We start from the raw sequence: 17,132 nt of genomic DNA, 5'->3' as shown, positions 1-17,132 counted from the left end.
CTAAAGAGAGGAGACGCAGAGGAAAGCAGTTTGCCATGCTCAAAAATACCTCACGAACCTCCACTATATGCCATGCACTCTTTTCTTTCTTGGTTTCAACAAATTTGAATAGGTTACAAAATTGAATATTGACTTCTATTTCTGAACTGAACCAAAATAACCCACCATATTTTTGGTACTAAACCAAAATAACCAACATTATTTCTGCAACTACAACAAAATAACCTACACTATTTTGAAATTGAACCAAAATAACTCACACTATTTCTGAAACTAAACCAAAATAACCAATACTATTCTGGAACTACAGCAAAATAATCCACATTATTTCTGAAATTACAACAAAATAACTCACACTATTTCTGAAACTACAACAAAATAAACCATACTATTTCTAAAAATGAACCAAAAGCCCACACTATTTTTAAAACTTCAGCAAAATAACCTACACTATTTCTGAAATTACAGCAAAATAACCCACACTATTTCTGAAATTTGACAAAAAAAACCTACACTAGTTCTGGAACTATAGCAAAATAACTCATATTATTTCTGAAATTGAACCAAAATAACTTATACTATTTTTGAAACTACAGCAAAATAACCAACACTATTTCTGAAATTGGACCAAAGTAACCTACACTATTTCTGGAACTACAGCAAAATAACCCACATTATTTCTGAAACTGAACTAAAATAACTCACACTATTTCTGGAACTACAGCAATATAACCTACACTATTTCTGAAACAGAACCAAAATACTATGCACTACCACTAATTTAATTACAATACTATGGATGATATCATCAATCCCAATATATAATATAGGCTATGGCATATATAAGATTGTGACCATGAAGATAGATCAAAGTACATACTACAAATTTTCTCATCTTACAAGTTGAAACACAACATTCCATTAACATAGCTAATAAGCACCGCTGAGTCTTTATATCGGAATCTTGACTCTTTGGTATTTGATGCCCTGCACTCTTTGAATTTAATATAATTTACAATTGCCTTTTCTTCTAATCTTCTAACTTTTGCTACTTAACATATGATTAATCATTACCTTCTCTTCTGCTTTTTTTGCTTTTGCTACTGAACAAGTAGCTCAAACCTCACTTGCAATCACATCTAATAAAAAAAATATGAAACATTGTTTGTATTTTTTGACAGCGGGTTCAAACCTCGGGGGTTGTTATGTAATTAGCTCATATGATTAAGATGAAGGTCATACAACATTTTGCTCAAACGTTAGACATATTTTAATCTGGTATTTTTTTTTTGTTTTTTTAATATATAATCTCAAGATGTAATTGACATCTCATACAATCAAATAGCAAACTCAACTAAAACAGAATCAAAATGCAGCATTGTCATACTAAGTCCAGAGCGATCCTAACAAAATTAAATATCGAAACCCAAACCTAGATAACCGGACAATAACAACAGCAGCACCCATTTCTTTTCTTCCACGAGATGAACCTTCAAAATGCCTGCTTTCACATAAACTAACATGAGTCAAAAATGGTATTGGCAGGACAATCAGTCCCCATTCCTCCTGAAAGAGGAACCCTCGGTCTCGGTGAGTCTGGCACGACCACCAGTAGGCTGGCACAGCACAGTCTGGCAGTTCCCACACACCACAACTGTTTGCGAGTGACTGAACACAGTGGTTCTGCACAAATATATTCGATTACATTCACTTTTAAACAACAAATAAGTACTCTTATTTTCTAATTTAGCACATAATTTAATAAGTACTTAAACGAAAACAGCAAAAAAAGGATAAAAATTCACATGTTGAAACACCCCTGGCACTTGACATCCTATTCAAGTTCAAAACATTCAAAACTAGTATCATCCCACTTAAACATTCAAAACTAAACAACCTAAATACAAAACCCAAAAGCGTAAGCATCCATCGATTAATATCCATACCATAAAGAAAGAGTTGGGGGTCTGTACAAGCCTCTTGATCTTGTGCTTCCTCTTCTCAAGCTCAGCTGATGGATGGAGCAAATCGATATCGTTCTGAAGCACCATCTTGATTGAAATCGAAGATCGTAGAAAATAGCGGCGACCGCGAATGGAAGACTCTAGGGAGAGACCGAGCTTGCAACAATGGCGGGTGAGAGAGCAATTTTGATTTGGTATTTTGGTTGACACCTTTGGTGGAACTGGTTGCAGAGGAAACCATGACAAGGCAACCTCTGAATACTAGAAGATATGCACCAAACAATCCTTCATTCAATTCACCAAGGGCTGGCTTCTGTTGGGGTGATTTTGGAAACTTAACTTTGTTCATTTTGGGCTCTGTAATCCAGCCCGTGTGAAATTTGGGGCCCTTGTCCTTATGATTAATTTTGAGGTGCTTTTGATTAAAGAAAACTATAGGGTGGTTTTTGATTAAAATAGTCTTGATCTAAACCCTTTTCATTAAAGTTCCCTTATTTTTATTTATTTATTTCCTTTTCTCTTTTCATTTTTCATTTTAGAATATGATATTCACACCCTTCTTTTTACTTCTCATACATTTTTATAATTTTCTACTGTCGAATTAAATGAATTGAAGAATATTAAATCACAAAAATTATTAAAAGATGTGTTAGAAGTAAAAAAGAATATGTTAGAAATAAAAAGAGATGTTTGGATAGAATGCCCTTCGTTTTATTGGCCTGGGTTTTGACCATTTTAATTGGTTAATAGGTTTATAATAGAAGTAATTGTAAACTAAAAAACTAAATGTTTTTTTTCCAAACTAAACCTAGTTGAAAAAATTGGTTATGATATTAATATATTGTTCAAAATTTATTAAAATCTAAATATATATATGAGAAGACAAAAACATGAAACCAACTACATTCGCAATGTTCTCTTATAATAATAATAAAAAAAAACAATCTAACTAAATCAATTAATTTGGAAAATAATGGATCAATCAAGCTGTTGAAATCAGGTCTACATCTAGTAGTGCATTTTGTTCGTCATGTTAAAAAAATTTGCAAGTTAAACTCAAATTGTTTTGTAGTTGTGCGCGCAATTATCAGCTAGACTTTTTATTTCGGCAATATACCATCCAAACTTTATATTTGGTGGGAATCTACCACCCAGGTCAGTTAATATCCATTTTGTCGTTAACTTGTCATGATACCAAGCACATGAGCTAATATGAGGACAATTTAGTAAATTTGATTTATATTTGTTAGAAGAAAAGCGAATTAAAAAGCTGAAAAAATTCAATAACAAATTATGAAATTAAATCCCCGCACCAACTCCCAACCCTTGCACTCTTCCTACACAATTTGTTTACCACCATGAAATTACCTATGGGGAGTTTTGAAAGGGGAGTGCTAGCAGCATTTAAACTAACATTCGCACTTAGACGTTTTCACTCCTTAAAACTACACGTATCATTTTATTCACACATAAAACAATACCCAACCTAACCATAACCATAACCATCCCTGCCCAACCCAGTCCCTCCCCAGTCCTCTCCCACTCTCTCGTTCTCCACCGAAATAATGGCAGCTATAGGCAAGTGTCATTTGAAGGAGTGAAAATGTCCAAATGCAAAAGTTAATGCAAATGTTGCTAGCACTTCATGATCATTTTAGTTTTTTTTTTTTAATAAATTTTCTAATACAAAGAGAATATAGGAATTTTATAAAAAAGAACTGTGGACTCTCTTAAAATTATTCAGGGTAAAGTACAAAAAACTACCTCAACTATTGGTGTCACGACACTTTCATACCTTATCTTTTAAAATTGACAATGTCATACCTCATCTTACGAATTTGTACCAATGTCAGACCTCTATCAGTTTTTCTATTACTTTTCTGTTAAATGTTGACGTGGCCAGATACGGGACCTTTTTTTTATTAAAAAATTAATTAAATATTACGAATTAAAAAAAAACAAAAAAAAAACCCATCAACGCGTGTCCCCCTCCCCAAAAACCCATATCCCCTTCTTTGAGTTCACTCCCACCCAACCCTCTCTCTCTCGTCTCTCTCTCTTCTCTCTCCCTACAACCTGCATCCCTAAAATCCCGAAACCCAAAAATCCTTCCCACCCGTCCCCCCCAACCTTCCTCTTCAATCCCACTGACGACAACCCTACCTCTGTCGTTGACTCCATCGATGACAGCCACGACCCCCAATCGCCCCTAAACCCTAACTCTAGCCACAACCTCCACAACAACATTCCCTTCTCCTATTTGCCCTCGAAGTTTGCCCCTCTGGTGATTTGCGAAAGAAAAACAAAACAATAACAACAAGAATAACAACCCAATAGAAAAACTCTCCGGTTTTCCCAAAAAATTCCGAGATTTTCCGAGAAAATCATAGGAGGCGCAAGAAAACAGAGAGAGTTGTGATCTGAGAGTGGCTCTCTTTGGTCTAAGTTTCTGATAAATGGTGTATATAGGCGGGTCAGATGAGGAGAAGAGAGTGGAGGTGAAGTCCATGGCGATGGGTTCTGAGAGGGCGAAGCCTCTGCACAATTTCAACTTGTTGTGGTATTTGAAGTGGGGGAACTAGAAGCACCTGTGGTGTTAGAAAGAGAGCTTTGATGCCAGTGGGAGTGGCGGGGAAGGGTCTAGGGTTAGTCGGCAATCGTTGGCTCAGAGGATTGAGAGCTTGTCGGCGGTGATGACTCGGGTGGGAATCGTTTATGGGTTTTGGGATTTTAGGGATGCAAGTTGCAGGGAGAGAGAAGAGAAAGGCGAGAGAAAGAGAGAGAAAGAGGGTTGGGTGAGGGAGAACTCAGAGAAGAGGACACATGTTGATGTTTTTTTTTGGTTTTTGGTTTTTTGTTTTTTTGTTTTAATTTTTTAATATTTAATTAATATTTTGTAATATTTAATTATTTTTTTAATAAAAATGGGTCATGTTCTGGCCACGTCAGCATTTAATAGAAAAAGTAACAGAAAAACTGACGGAGGTCTGACATTAGCACAATTTCGTAAGATGAGGTATGACATTGTCAATTTTAAAAGATGAGGTATGAAAATGTCGTGACACCAATAATTGAGGTAGTTTTTTATACTTTACCCAATTATTTAACAAAAACTTGGATGCAGGTTGTAGATTTGCACCAAATTTAAAGTTTGGGTGGTATATTGCTAAAATAAAAAGTTTGGATGGAAATTGCGCACACACTTACTAATTCAGGTGTACTTATACAAAATATCCTAATTTTTTATATGACTTATCAAGCTATCAGTAATGATTAACAAGAGATTGATTGCGTATGCTAGAAATTGTCACTAAATTTAAATTTAAAATCTCAAGTGAAGAAGAATATCAAATCAGACTGAATGACAACTTGTGGCAAAATGAAAAAGACGACAAAGGTGGGTACACATAACCCCATATAGCCCCAAACATGGGTAGGTTTAGAATCCAAAAGGCCACCATTTGTTTTTGGGCGGGTAAAATATCCCCACTCAACAAACCTCCACTTTCCTTACCACTCCCACAACAGGCGCGTTTGATCAACGCGCACCAAAGGCGGGAGCCTCTCAGCAATTAAAGCCATCAACGCGCACCAAAGGCGGGAGCCTCTCAGCAATTAAAGCCCCCTCCACTCAAATGTCTGGAAGTCCACTCACTTACTCGTCACACTCGTCAAGCCCTCGTCCTCCCCGAGACCTGCGATCGCGGTTTCCGCCTCTGATCGAATGTCCGTCCGCTGCACCACCGCCAAAATACCCGTCTCTGAGTTAGGGTTTCTCTCCGATTCACTGGCCCAATGGTTGAGTCCGCGCTGTAGCTCGTCTCCGAAATCGGCACCCACCTCCGCCGCCAAACCCGCCCAAACAAGGACTCCATCGTCAAATCGCTCCAAGTAAGCAATTTTTCTTGTTTGAATAGCTTATATAATTCCATGTTTGAATTGGAATTGCGGGTTTTTGTTTAATGTGGAGTTTTGTATTTGAATTTGTTCATTTCGTCGGCCTAGCGATTTGAGTTGATCGTTGGGGTTTTGCTTGTTTTGTAATTTGTATGCTTCGTTTCACAGCAAGCTGCGAGTGCACTGTCACAGTTAGAACAGGCTTCTTCGGCTGAAGCTTCTAGGAAGTTGGAGCCCTGAGAGAAGCTATTGTGCATAGCTTGCTTCAGCATAAGGATGTCAGGCTTCTAGTGGCCATTTGTGTCACTGAAATGTTTCGGGCTATGGCACCCGAACCTCCTGTCGCCGACAAATATGTAAGGGTATGTGTGCATTTGCCCATGTCCGATTTGAGATGCTTACACTCTTCTTTTGAACTCATTATCAGCATGTTCGTGGAGCTAGCTGACATGGAAAGCCCGCTCTTCTCGAGGAGGGCTAAAATAGTAGAGACTGTTGCACGATGTAAATGTTGTGTGATCATGTTGGATATTAACTGCAATGATCTAGTTCTCGAAATGTTTAATATATTCTTCTCTGTTGTGAGGTAATTCCTAGTCTTGACTTTCCATGCTACTCTTGTATGTTTGGGTTCTTCGTAATGGATAATTCTGGAGGAATCAGTGCTTATTACATTCTATGATTAGATTTTCACTTTCATGGAATAAAGAAAAGTAATAACTGCCTGTAACTTAGATGACTAGATCATGCTCTACTTTTATGTTTTACCAAGTTATAAGAATCTGAGATTAGAGTGTCTCTGAATCGGTTAAGTGCAATTTGTTATGTTTTAATGTATGTAAGCTTGGTGGCTTAACTATGATGACATCAATTATAATCCCTTGCATTTTTTCCCTGTAGGCAACACCATCAGCAGAGTTTGATAAATGATATTTTGTCTATAATGGTTCATATACTAAACGAGGAAGCTTCTCAGCCACTTTTGAATGTGGTTCTACAAAATCTTGTGAAGGAGTTAAAGGCAAGTGTTTGATAATGTATACTTACAATGGTTTATAGAAACATTTATTTACATGATATACTAGTCCTACATGTTTTTGGTATCAAAACAATGTTCACTATTGTTAAGTAGAACGGTTGCCAAAGCAATGTTTGTTACGATATGAGCTTTTTCCAATGCATGTTTATTTATTTTCACTGATATATAGTAAGTGGGATTGTGGTGGCATGATAGTTAAAATGTTGCATTCCACTTATCATAATTTGGTTGTTGGTCATAGGGAAAATGTCCTATGCAGTATGTTCTGGTATTATAGTAGAAAAACTGGGATCTTATTGAATCTGTTTCTTCATGTACTAGTTGCTTGTGAGATCATGGGTTAATTTCTAATCTGGGTCTCCAACCTGACAGGAAAAAAGGAATATTGACTATTAGTGAATGTGAGATTTTTGTATACTGTTTGGAATGCCTCTTGTTACATTTTGGACAATGTGTGTTTTAATAAGGAATTTGGGATGAAACGGGCATTTTGCAGTCACAGCCAAACAAAAGGAAATTGCGTTGAAAATGCCCATTTTCATGTAAACTGTTTTACATTTTTAATTAGTTTTACGACACATCTTTTGATTAAACAAATAAAGTGTAAAGATTTAGTGCTTCTTATCTGCTCATGCTCGATATCAATATTTAGCTCAATTAATTATTAAATATTATTCTGTTTCTTATATTATGTTTTACAGAATGCAGACTGTGCTTCTTCCCAGCTTTCAGTTTCTGTGATTCAAACGTGCGCAGACAAACTTGAGTCCTTTGTTTGTGGGGTTCTGACATCTTGTATTTTGGATGGAGATGCTGATGGGAGTGAGCTCAGAGAATTTTACCATTATATCATTTTTAAATTTTTTGGGTGTGCTCCTCAGATGCTTCTTGCTGTCATTCCAAATTTGACTCAAGAGTTATTGGTATGTCTTCATGTCTTAGTTCATTTTGTTTTGATTTAATCATTTCATCTCTTGGCATAGGATCTTTTTTTTTTCTCTTCCTTCATAGTTCTCTTATGGTCCTGACTTGTGCTTTAAAAGCAATCAATAAATATCACCTGACTCCGATTATTTTTCTATAGACTGATCAGGTTGATGTGCAACTAAAAGCTGTTAATTTGATTGGAAAACTTTTCACACTGCCTGATCACCATAGTGCACAAAGGTATCATGACCAATCCCTCTGGGGCAGAATCACAAGAAGTTCTCCGTAAGTTATGGAACATTTTCTGTTTCCTATATGACTTCTGATTATATAATTCTCGGGATCTTACATATACTCATTTGTTGCCTTAAACAGCTGCCCTTGAAAGTCGACTTCTAGATTTTGATGATAGAGTGAGAACACAAGCAGTAGTTGTTGCCTGTGATCTTGCCATGTCTAATATGATATGCTTTCCTCCCACAATAATATCTCAGACCACTGAAAGACTTCTGGACAAGAAGGTATTTCTACAGCAAAAAGTTTCAGTTTGCTAAGTTACACATGCTGTCTTGTATTTATAATTGCTTGTTTTATTTGCAGAGACCTATTAGAAAGAAAGCTCTGCAGAAGTTGATGGAAGCATATCGAGATTATTGTAACAAATGCTTTGAAGGCAACATGACGATAAGTGACCACTTTGAACAGATTCCATGTTAAATATTGATGCTATGCTTTGATAAAGATTGTATGGATTTCAGGTTTGTTTTTTCACATGCTCTATCTTTTTAAAATAAACCAATGCATTAAAAGGTGGTAGTTGACTATTATCATTTTTCTTATTGTTTTACTTTAGGTCCCAAAATATGGAGCTTGTTCTTGCAGAAGATCTATTTCCAGCTGTTCTTTCAGTTGAGGAAATTACAAGGCACTGGATCCACTTGTTCTCTCTTTTCACCCTGCTTCATACGAAGGCTTTGAACTCTATTTTATTTCAGAAACAAAGGTATTATCACTAACTTACTCTTGCTGCAGTTAATGTGAATGATCTGTTCTTTACAACGTACAAATGTTTTATAGGTTGCAAAATGAGATGCAAACTTATTTGGCCAATCGAAAGAACGAGAAGGTACAGTACTTGAAACTCACACTTGATAAGGATGACTTTTATATACCTATTGAAATGTGAATACATATTGCATTGTCCATTATCGGGATGCTGTGTCTTCTTGAGATAATTTATGTTCTTGGAAATGCATGCTTAACTGATGTCTGGAAAATTTTAATTTGTAAATCACGATTATGAATTTAGAGTAGACGCAAGTCCATTTATGCGAAAACACACAGCTTGAGGCTGGATTCTTACTAAAATCCAAAAGTGAAAAATCTTGGTAAGGAAACTTGTTCTTACAAAGCCTTTGTGGAATATATAGACTTGTTATGCTGATGTTACAAGCAATTGCTTCCCTCATTTTTTTGAGTATTGGTTCACCACGTGGAAGATTTTTTTTTCCCTCATTTCCTGTTTTTGGCTTGATTTTGGTATTTTTAGTAATGAAAATATGTCCTAGTGTTCAATTAGGCATCACACACACTGTGACTGCTTCTAGAGCCCAAAATGTGGCTTAGCATTATCTTGAAATTTTTCTTTCCTGGAAAAATCAATAACTAGTAGATGTTAAGCTTCCTTTGAGATATCTTTCAACAGCAATTTTCAAAGCATTCAGCATACACCATTGTGTGACCGCCGTATGCCATTGAAGCTCAAGGGAAAATTTTATAGGACGGCAATAAGGCCGGCGATGCTGTATGGCACAGAATGTTGGGCGGTGAAGCATCAACACGTACACAAAATGGGTGTAGCGGAGATGAGGATGCTTCGTTGGATGTGTGGGCACACAAAAAAGGATAAGATTAGGAATGAGGATATCCGGGGTAAAGTAGGAGTAGCCGAAATTGAAGGAAAGATGAGAGAAAATCGGTTACGGTGGTTTGGACATGTGCAAAGAAGGCCTACTGACGCTCCGATTAGAAGATGCGACTATGGGACAGAGGTTCAAGGTCGAAGGGGTAGAGGAAGACCTAGGAAAACTTTGGAAGAGACTCTAAGAAAAGACTTAGAGTACTTGGATCTAACGGAGGACATGACACAGGACCGAGCACAATGGCGTTCAAAGATTCATATAGCCGATCCCACTCAGTGACTTGGATTTTCCAAGTCTCCAACCGAAAAGTTTTCCTCACTCGGGAAATTAAGGGAATACTACCTCAACCTACATGCTCCACTCACAAAGCTTCAACATATAAGCTTCAACAAAAGAAAATTCAAAGAACTTAGCGAAGAAGGCTTTGGTGTATTTAACACAATACGTTGAAATGAAGGAAAGCTATTTATTGATATCCCCGATAAGTTACAAATATGTACATATACATGAGTCAAAATAAACAAACAAGAGGGAGCCTTCACAAAGGTTGCTTAGGAGAAGTCTCAGCAGTCGGTAGAGCCCCAGAAAGAGCAGGCACTGGAGGGGGATCATTTGGAGCCTCATTACTGGACAGAACCCTAGAAGGAGGAGGCAGCAGAGGTTGATCATTTGGAGCTTCATTACGCGGTACAGCCCCAGAAGACGAAGGCAATAAATGCCTTTGGAACAAACCCACAAATCTCTGATGATCAAGTAAAACCTGACCATCAGATTCCTTCATCTGGTCAAGCTTCCTCTTCATGTTTGTAGCATAGTCATGTGCGAGCCGGTGCAACTGTTTATTCTCATGCCTGAGCCCTCTAATCTCCTGTTTGAGACTCATCACTTCAGCCGCCAATGATTCAACTTGGCGGGTTCGAGCAAATAGGCGTTGGGCCATGTTAGACACAGAACCTGCACACTGAACACTGAGAGCCAGAGAATCCTTAACAGCCAACTCATCAGACCGTTTGGAAAGTAGTCTGTTATCTTTGGGAGTGAGAAGGTTCCTGGCCACTACCGCAGCGGTCATATCATTCTTCATCACGGAATCCCCAACGGTAAGAGGACCAGTAGGGGAGACGAAGGATGGGCGCCATATGTTGTCTGGAGAAGGCGTGGCTGCCTCTTCAACAAGGTTCAAGTCAAAACGACGGTCGGAAGGGCAGACATTTTCAAAGGTGTTGAAGAGAGAAGAGGTCGGACAAATCAAGATCTTAGAAGTGCAAGAATGGAGCTTCTACTGGTGGAGATTCAAGTGTGCTTTGGAACTTAATGCCAGCCTCTATAAAAATCTGCACTCGACAGAGCTTCAGAAATCGAAGAGGCGTTTGCTTTCTCAAAAGCTGGGCTGCTCAGAGACCATGAGACGTTTGCTTTCTCAAAAGTTGGGCTGCTCAAAGACCACGAAGGCCGATCTCAGAAATCGAAGAGGCGCTTGCTTTCTCAAAAGCTGAGCTGCTCAGAGACCACAAGGGCCGATCTCAGAAATCGAAGAGGCACCTACTTTTCCAGCCTTGTCAGCACCTGTCACACGCACACTCAGCTTTGCGGAAATTATGGGCAGTATGTCGAAGATTTCTGGTGAAGTAGAAAGCACATGAATCTTACTGTTCAATCACTCACTTCCCACACGCAACATTAGCTCATGGGTACCACAGATAACTTTGCCAAAGTTCTCTGACAAAGTTGAGACACGTGAAGCTTGTAGCTCCCACTATATCGCTCTGACCAAGAAGGGTAAAAGAATAGCAAAGAAACAGCACTAACAAAGTTTAGACACATAAATTTTGAAGGTCTAGCTACCATATTATTACCCACAAGGGTAAAGGAACAGTACCACTGCTGGATAATTGGAAAGTCCCTGTGTGTCAACCTCTGTGCTTCGTGGCAAGGTAGACTAGCAAACATGCCCAACCTTTTCTTACATTCAAGAAAACACTCCCAACAAGATTGCTTGCTCTAAAATCGAAGAGGCACCGCCCTCCGAATCTCGAGAGCCAGACTCCCAACATGATTACTTTCTCAAAAATCGAAGAGACACCGCTCTCCGAATCTCGAGAGCCAGACCTCTAGCAGGATTGCTTTCTCAAAAATCGAAAAGGCATCGTCCTCCGAATCTCGAGAGCCAGATCTCCGACAGGATTGCTTGTTCGAAAACCGAAGAGGCACCACTTTCCCAACTTCAAGAGCCGGATCTCCTTGGATAAAGCTTGTCTGTAATCTTCACACGCAACATCAGCTTTCCAGATACCACAGACCACTTTTTCAAAGTGCTCTGACAGAGTTAAAACATGTGAAGCTGGCAGCTCCCACTACCGTGCTATGACCAAGCAGGGTAAAGGAATAACATTACTACTTGTTGTTAGGGAGACTCCTATATATGTCGACCTCCATCCCCAAGGACAGGCAGACCTGCAAAAATGCTCAACCCTTTCTCATATCTAAGAGTGCACTCTCAAAGAAGCCTTTCGAAATATTCAGCTTTCTTTCCCCCCGATAATACCTCTGCAAACAAGCTATACTAGAGCAAGAATATCTCATATCATCAGGGTTAAAAGCAAGAGTATCCCATATCATGCTTTTTCCCTGTCTTTTCCTTTGGCCTTGTTCTTATCTGCAAAACAAGGAGAAAGAGAGCAATCAGTCAGCACTTGGAATCAAGCTTCCAGTCAGGAACTGACTGCCTGGAACCCCTTACTTGATTACTTACCTGACATTGCTCTCGAGTACTCATCTTCAACATCTTATGCTTCCAGGGAAGATACCGCATCTGCCTGAGGAACAGATAGGGCAAGTGAGAAGGATACAAGGAAGCATGTGGAGACAAGCGTAACAGCACACGTGTCGATACATCTACTACTCTATCAAAAGCAAAAGTATCCCATATCAGCAGGGTCGAACGTACTATAGATTTGATGGACTTGTTTTGAACCTCAAATTCTTCAGTCGGCCTTATACTCTGGAGGAAACCAGAAAACCCTCCAGCCCAGTTTAAGAATAAGCCTGTGGAAAGTTACTTCTTCAAAAGCAAAAGTATCTCATATCATCTCTTCTCATTTTTCTTCTCTTTATCCTTCATACTGCCTGCAAGATAGGGAGAATGTGAACAATCAGCCGGAACTCGAAATCAAAGTTCTGATCTGGGACTGATTGCTTGGAGCTCTGATTGCTTACCTTGTCTGTCACCTCTTTCAGCAGATCCCCTAGCTCGGCGACTTGGGGGACTCCTACTACATGGTTTGTATCGCGCTTGACCAAGCCTAAAACTACAAGTAAGCTTCAAGTGAAATTGATACATTACCTTGTGCATCTCCACCAGTTAAAGATACCACCCCTGGATGGAGGAAGAGTACTTCCAGAGAAGATGCCACATCTACCTACGAGACAGATAAGGCAAGTTAAGACGATACCACACTCCGGTACTTAGAAGTTTCGTGATTACGAGATCATTCTCCCACAATATTTCCTAATGTCATTTGTACTAAATCATTCACTTGTACTCACTAAAGGAGAGCTTGAACCTATATACTGTGTAAACCCTTCACAATTAATGAGAACTCCTTTACTCCGTGGACGTAGCCAATCTGGGTGAACCACGTACATCTTGTGTTTGCTTCCTGTCTCTATCCATTTACATACTTATCCACACTAATGACTGGAGCAATCTAGCGAAGATCACAAACTTAATATTTAAGATGATATTCTTTGGTGTATGCTTTTCGCAAACGACATAGTGTTGATAGATGAAACGCAAGAAGGGGTAAACGCGAAGCTTAACCTTTGGAGAGAAGTGTTGGAATCCTCGCCTAAGCCGATCAAAGACAGAATATATGGAGTGCAAGTTCAGTGCAAACGGAGGCCAAAATGAGTTAGGGGTGAGGATCGGAGATCAGGAAATACCAAAGAGCAACCGTTTTCGCTACCTAGGATCTATCTTGCAAAAGAACGGAGAATTTGATGGAGATCTCACCCATAGAATACAAGCTGGATGGATGAAGTGGAAGAGTGCATCCGTCGTGTTGTGTGACCGTCGTAGGCCACTGAAGCTCAAGGGAAAATTTTATAGGACGGCAATAAGGCTGGCAATGCTGTATGGCATAGAATGTTGGGCGGTGAAGCATCAACACGTAGGTGAAGTGGAGTTGAGGATGCTTCGTTGGATGTGTGGGCACACGAGAAAGGATAAGATTAGGAATGAAGATATCCGAGGTAAAGTAGGAGTAGCCGAAATTGAAGGAAAGAGGAGAGAAAATCGGTTACGGTGGTTTGGACATGTGCAAAGAAGGCCTACTGACTCTCCGGTTCGAATATGTGACCACGGGATAGAGGTTCAGGGCCGAAGGGGTAGAGGAAGACCTAGGAAAACTTTGGAAGAGACCCTAAGAAAAGACTTAGAGTACTTGGATCTAACGGAGGACATGACACAAAACCGAGCGCAATGGCGTTCTAGGATTCATATAGCCGACCCCACTTAGTGGGAAAAGGCTTTGTTGTTGTTGTTGTTGTATATATTAAAAAGAGCTTGTACATGGTGCACACAATCCAAGGAAAATATAAAAAGGGTCAAATCAAGGATTTTTATTCTGTAACATGTGCATGGATTCTGAAAGTCAAGTATGTTAGTTTTTCTAATGTGCGTGGGTGACTATTCCTTATACGTGACAGGAGTAACTGGTCAAATTGTTAAAATACCCCAACCTTTAATATACATGCTATGATATTTGGGCTTCTTACTTTTGCTATTTGCTTATACATTGTATATTCCTTTAGCATCAGTTAAATGAGAAATAGATGCCTTTCCTCTCCGTTCCTTTTGTTAAATATAAAGCCTTTTGAAATCTAAACCTTTTTTTTTCTTAAATGTTTAGAGAGTGGCTTTAACTTTTTTTTCTTCCTTTGAAGTGAAATCCACCACTTTGTGGAGATGGCTTGTCTGGAGGGGACTCGCGTTCAGTCAAAATATGCTGTTTCAGCAATTGCTGCTTTAATTGATAATTCGAAGCAATTCATTTTCCAAGATCTATGTAAGGTATGCTTAGCTTGAGTTTGGAGTTTTAGGTTCGTTTATCCATATTTATCGTTAAGTATCTTTCAGCTCAGTGTTTTAAAACACTCCCCGAGGTGCGCCTAGGCGGCCTTGTAGGCGGGGCGGGAGTGATAACGCCTCTACCCAATGGAAACTAGCCTAGGTGTAGTCGAGGCGCGCCTAGGCGGCTGAGGTGAGCTTAAAGCCGGGTGGCTGGCGTTCCCAAATCCATCAGTGACCTGAAATTGAAGTCGAATGGCTCTGTCGTCTGGGTAAATTGAAGTTGAAGGCTCTATTGTCTGGGTTTAGGGTTGCATTGTGTGGTGGCCTCTTCATGAGGAAGAGGACCCGAAGAAGAGGAAAATTATTATTATTTTTTTTAAAGACTTGGCCCAAAACAACGTCAGTTTGGCCAAGTCTTTAATTTTTTTTTAAATGACTTGACCCAAAATGACACCATTTTGGGCAAGTCTATTTTTTCTTTTATTTTTAAAACCCACAGCAGTCCCCAATTATTTAGGTCTCGTAAGGCTTCACCTCACGCCTCAAGGCTTTAGCCTAGGCAGGGGTATCCATGAAATGCCACGCCTACGCCTTCGCCCTTTAAAATATCGTTTCAGCTTCACATAAACTAGGTTATATAGATAATCTATTTATATTTCTAAATCACATACACTTTATGGCGTTCATTTGCCTCCTAATAAGTATTTAGGGAGAATGACAAGTCATCCATTTCAGTTACTGTAAAATAGTTAGTTATATCTAAATGTGATTAGCTATGCTAATGGTTGTAATTAGTTTGGGTTGTTATAAGGTTAGGCAGTTAAGAGGTATTGTTGTAAATAGCCAAAGGCTATATATATATATATATCCTCACAGTGTACAATTATGATGTCAAGAAAATACAATTAGAAAACTTACAGAGGAAGTTTTCTGTTTCTATATGGTATCACGCCATTTTGCTTAACAGCATCGATTCCTCCTTCCGCTCAATCGATCGATCGATTCTTGCTCAATTCTCTGTTCTTCTCCTCCGATTCTTCAATTCTTCTTCTCCGATCTTTCTTGCCTTGTGATTTCTGCAAGATATGGTGGCGCAACCCTCAAGACACCGCCTGAATCATCTTTTCCGTCGATCCAAAACCCTAATTTCTCTGGTAATCCAAGTCCTCTAAGTTCCTACACCTCTCTTACAATTCATAACATCGGCAGCATGGTGCCGATTAAGCTGAAAAGATCAAACTACCTGCCATGGCGTGCATTGTTTGGCCCAATCCTCAGGCGATACAAGCTTCTTGGAATCATTGATGGAACTGAAGCATGTCCACCGCCATTCTTGCCTGATCGCAGCATCAACCCTGCATTTGAGGAATGGTATGAAAAAGATCAAAATCTTTTGATTTGGTTTAATTCCACACTTTCTGAGGAAATCATCCCTTTCACGATTGGGGTTTCCTCTTCTCGCGACCTTTGGGTGAAGCTTGAACAGAGATTTGGTGGAATTTCAGAGGCTCACATTCATCAATTGCGGTCGCGTCTTCAATCGGTTCAGAAAGGATCTCACTCTATCTCTGAGTATCTTCAAGAAATTAAGGAAATCTCCGATTCCTTGCAAGCTGCTGGTGCCTCTGTCTCTGATCGAGATCTTATTGCAGCCACTCTTCATGGCTTGCTTGATGAATTTAAGTCTTTCATAGACTCAATCATGCTTCGATTGTCCTCTACCTCTCTTGATGAGCTCCATGGTCGTCTTTTTACCAAGGAATTGTCTATGGCTCGACGCAAAAATGTCAGTTCATCTTTTGCAACTGATCATTTTCAAGCTTTCTCGGTGCAATCTCAACCCCCTCTATTACCCACTCCATCTGTGTTTGCTGCTCAGCACCAACTCCAATCATGGCACCAACCAAAATCTCACAATCGTGGAAAGAATAATCGGGGCAATTCCTTCTCTCATAGAGGCAATCGCAACTTCCATAACAACCGTGGTCATTACTCCAACAATCGTGGCAATCGCAGTTATCAAAGCCCTCGCCAAGCTCAAGGTTCTTCCACTTTCAAAGTTCCTTGTCAAATCTGTGGATCTACCAGTCATAAGGCTATTGATTGCTTTGATCGCATGAATCCAGACATTTGTGGTCTGATTCCTCCAGCCAAACTCGTTGCTATGTATGTCAATCACTCTATCAAACCATCTCCATCTTGGTTGATTGACTCGGGTGCCACCTTTCACATTACCAATGATGTTGCCAATATTTCTTCTCCTACTCCCTATACTGGCGAGGACAAAGTGTATATTGGTGATGGTAAAGGAC

At 39.3% G+C, this 17,132-nt stretch overlaps 2 protein-coding genes across 4 annotated transcripts in view; one reads left to right on the top strand and one right to left on the bottom strand.

The window, feature by feature from the left end:
- Window positions 1–1,321: 1,321 nt before the first annotated feature.
- Window positions 1,322–2,230, bottom strand: LOC139198243 (small ribosomal subunit protein eS27y-like). The gene is made up of 3 exons (XM_070826697.1): window positions 1,947–2,230; window positions 1,806–1,834; window positions 1,322–1,683 (listed from the first exon to the last, which is right to left on the bottom strand). Exons 1-3 carry the CDS (start codon window positions 2,049–2,051, stop codon window positions 1,551–1,553), a joined length of 267 nt encoding a protein of 88 aa, XP_070682798.1. The 5' UTR covers window positions 2,052–2,230; the 3' UTR covers window positions 1,322–1,550.
- A 3,333-nt stretch (window positions 2,231–5,563) lies between these two features.
- Window positions 5,564–17,132, top strand: part of LOC103451182 (sister chromatid cohesion protein PDS5 homolog B-like) — a 28,446-nt gene continuing 16,877 nt past the window's right edge. Inside the window, exons 1-11 of one of the 3 annotated variants that reach the window (XM_070827148.1) lie at window positions 5,564–5,855; window positions 6,030–6,217; window positions 6,289–6,447; window positions 6,762–6,882; window positions 7,602–7,823; window positions 7,985–8,112; window positions 8,203–8,348; window positions 8,428–8,585; window positions 8,681–8,830; window positions 8,905–8,953; window positions 14,694–14,820. In XM_070827148.1, the coding sequence (XP_070683249.1) occupies window positions 6,290–6,447; window positions 6,762–6,882; window positions 7,602–7,823; window positions 7,985–8,112; window positions 8,203–8,212 (639 nt within the window). In that variant the 5' untranslated portion in view covers window positions 5,564–5,855; window positions 6,030–6,217; window position 6,289 and the 3' untranslated portion in view covers window positions 8,213–8,348; window positions 8,428–8,585; window positions 8,681–8,830; window positions 8,905–8,953; window positions 14,694–14,820. Of the gene's footprint in view, window positions 5,856–6,029; window positions 6,218–6,288; window positions 6,448–6,761; window positions 6,883–7,601; window positions 7,824–7,984; window positions 8,113–8,202; window positions 8,349–8,427; window positions 8,586–8,680; window positions 8,831–8,904; window positions 8,954–14,689; window positions 14,821–17,132 lie in introns of those variants that run through there. The other 2 variants (XM_070827147.1, XM_029107117.2) reach the window with 2 other exon arrangements.

Source organism: Malus domestica, chromosome 08 (assembly GCF_042453785.1).
Source record: "Malus domestica chromosome 08, GDT2T_hap1".
NCBI classification, from domain to species: Eukaryota; Viridiplantae; Streptophyta; class Magnoliopsida; order Rosales; family Rosaceae; genus Malus; species Malus domestica.
This window is presented reverse-complemented; position numbering and strand designations above follow the sequence as displayed.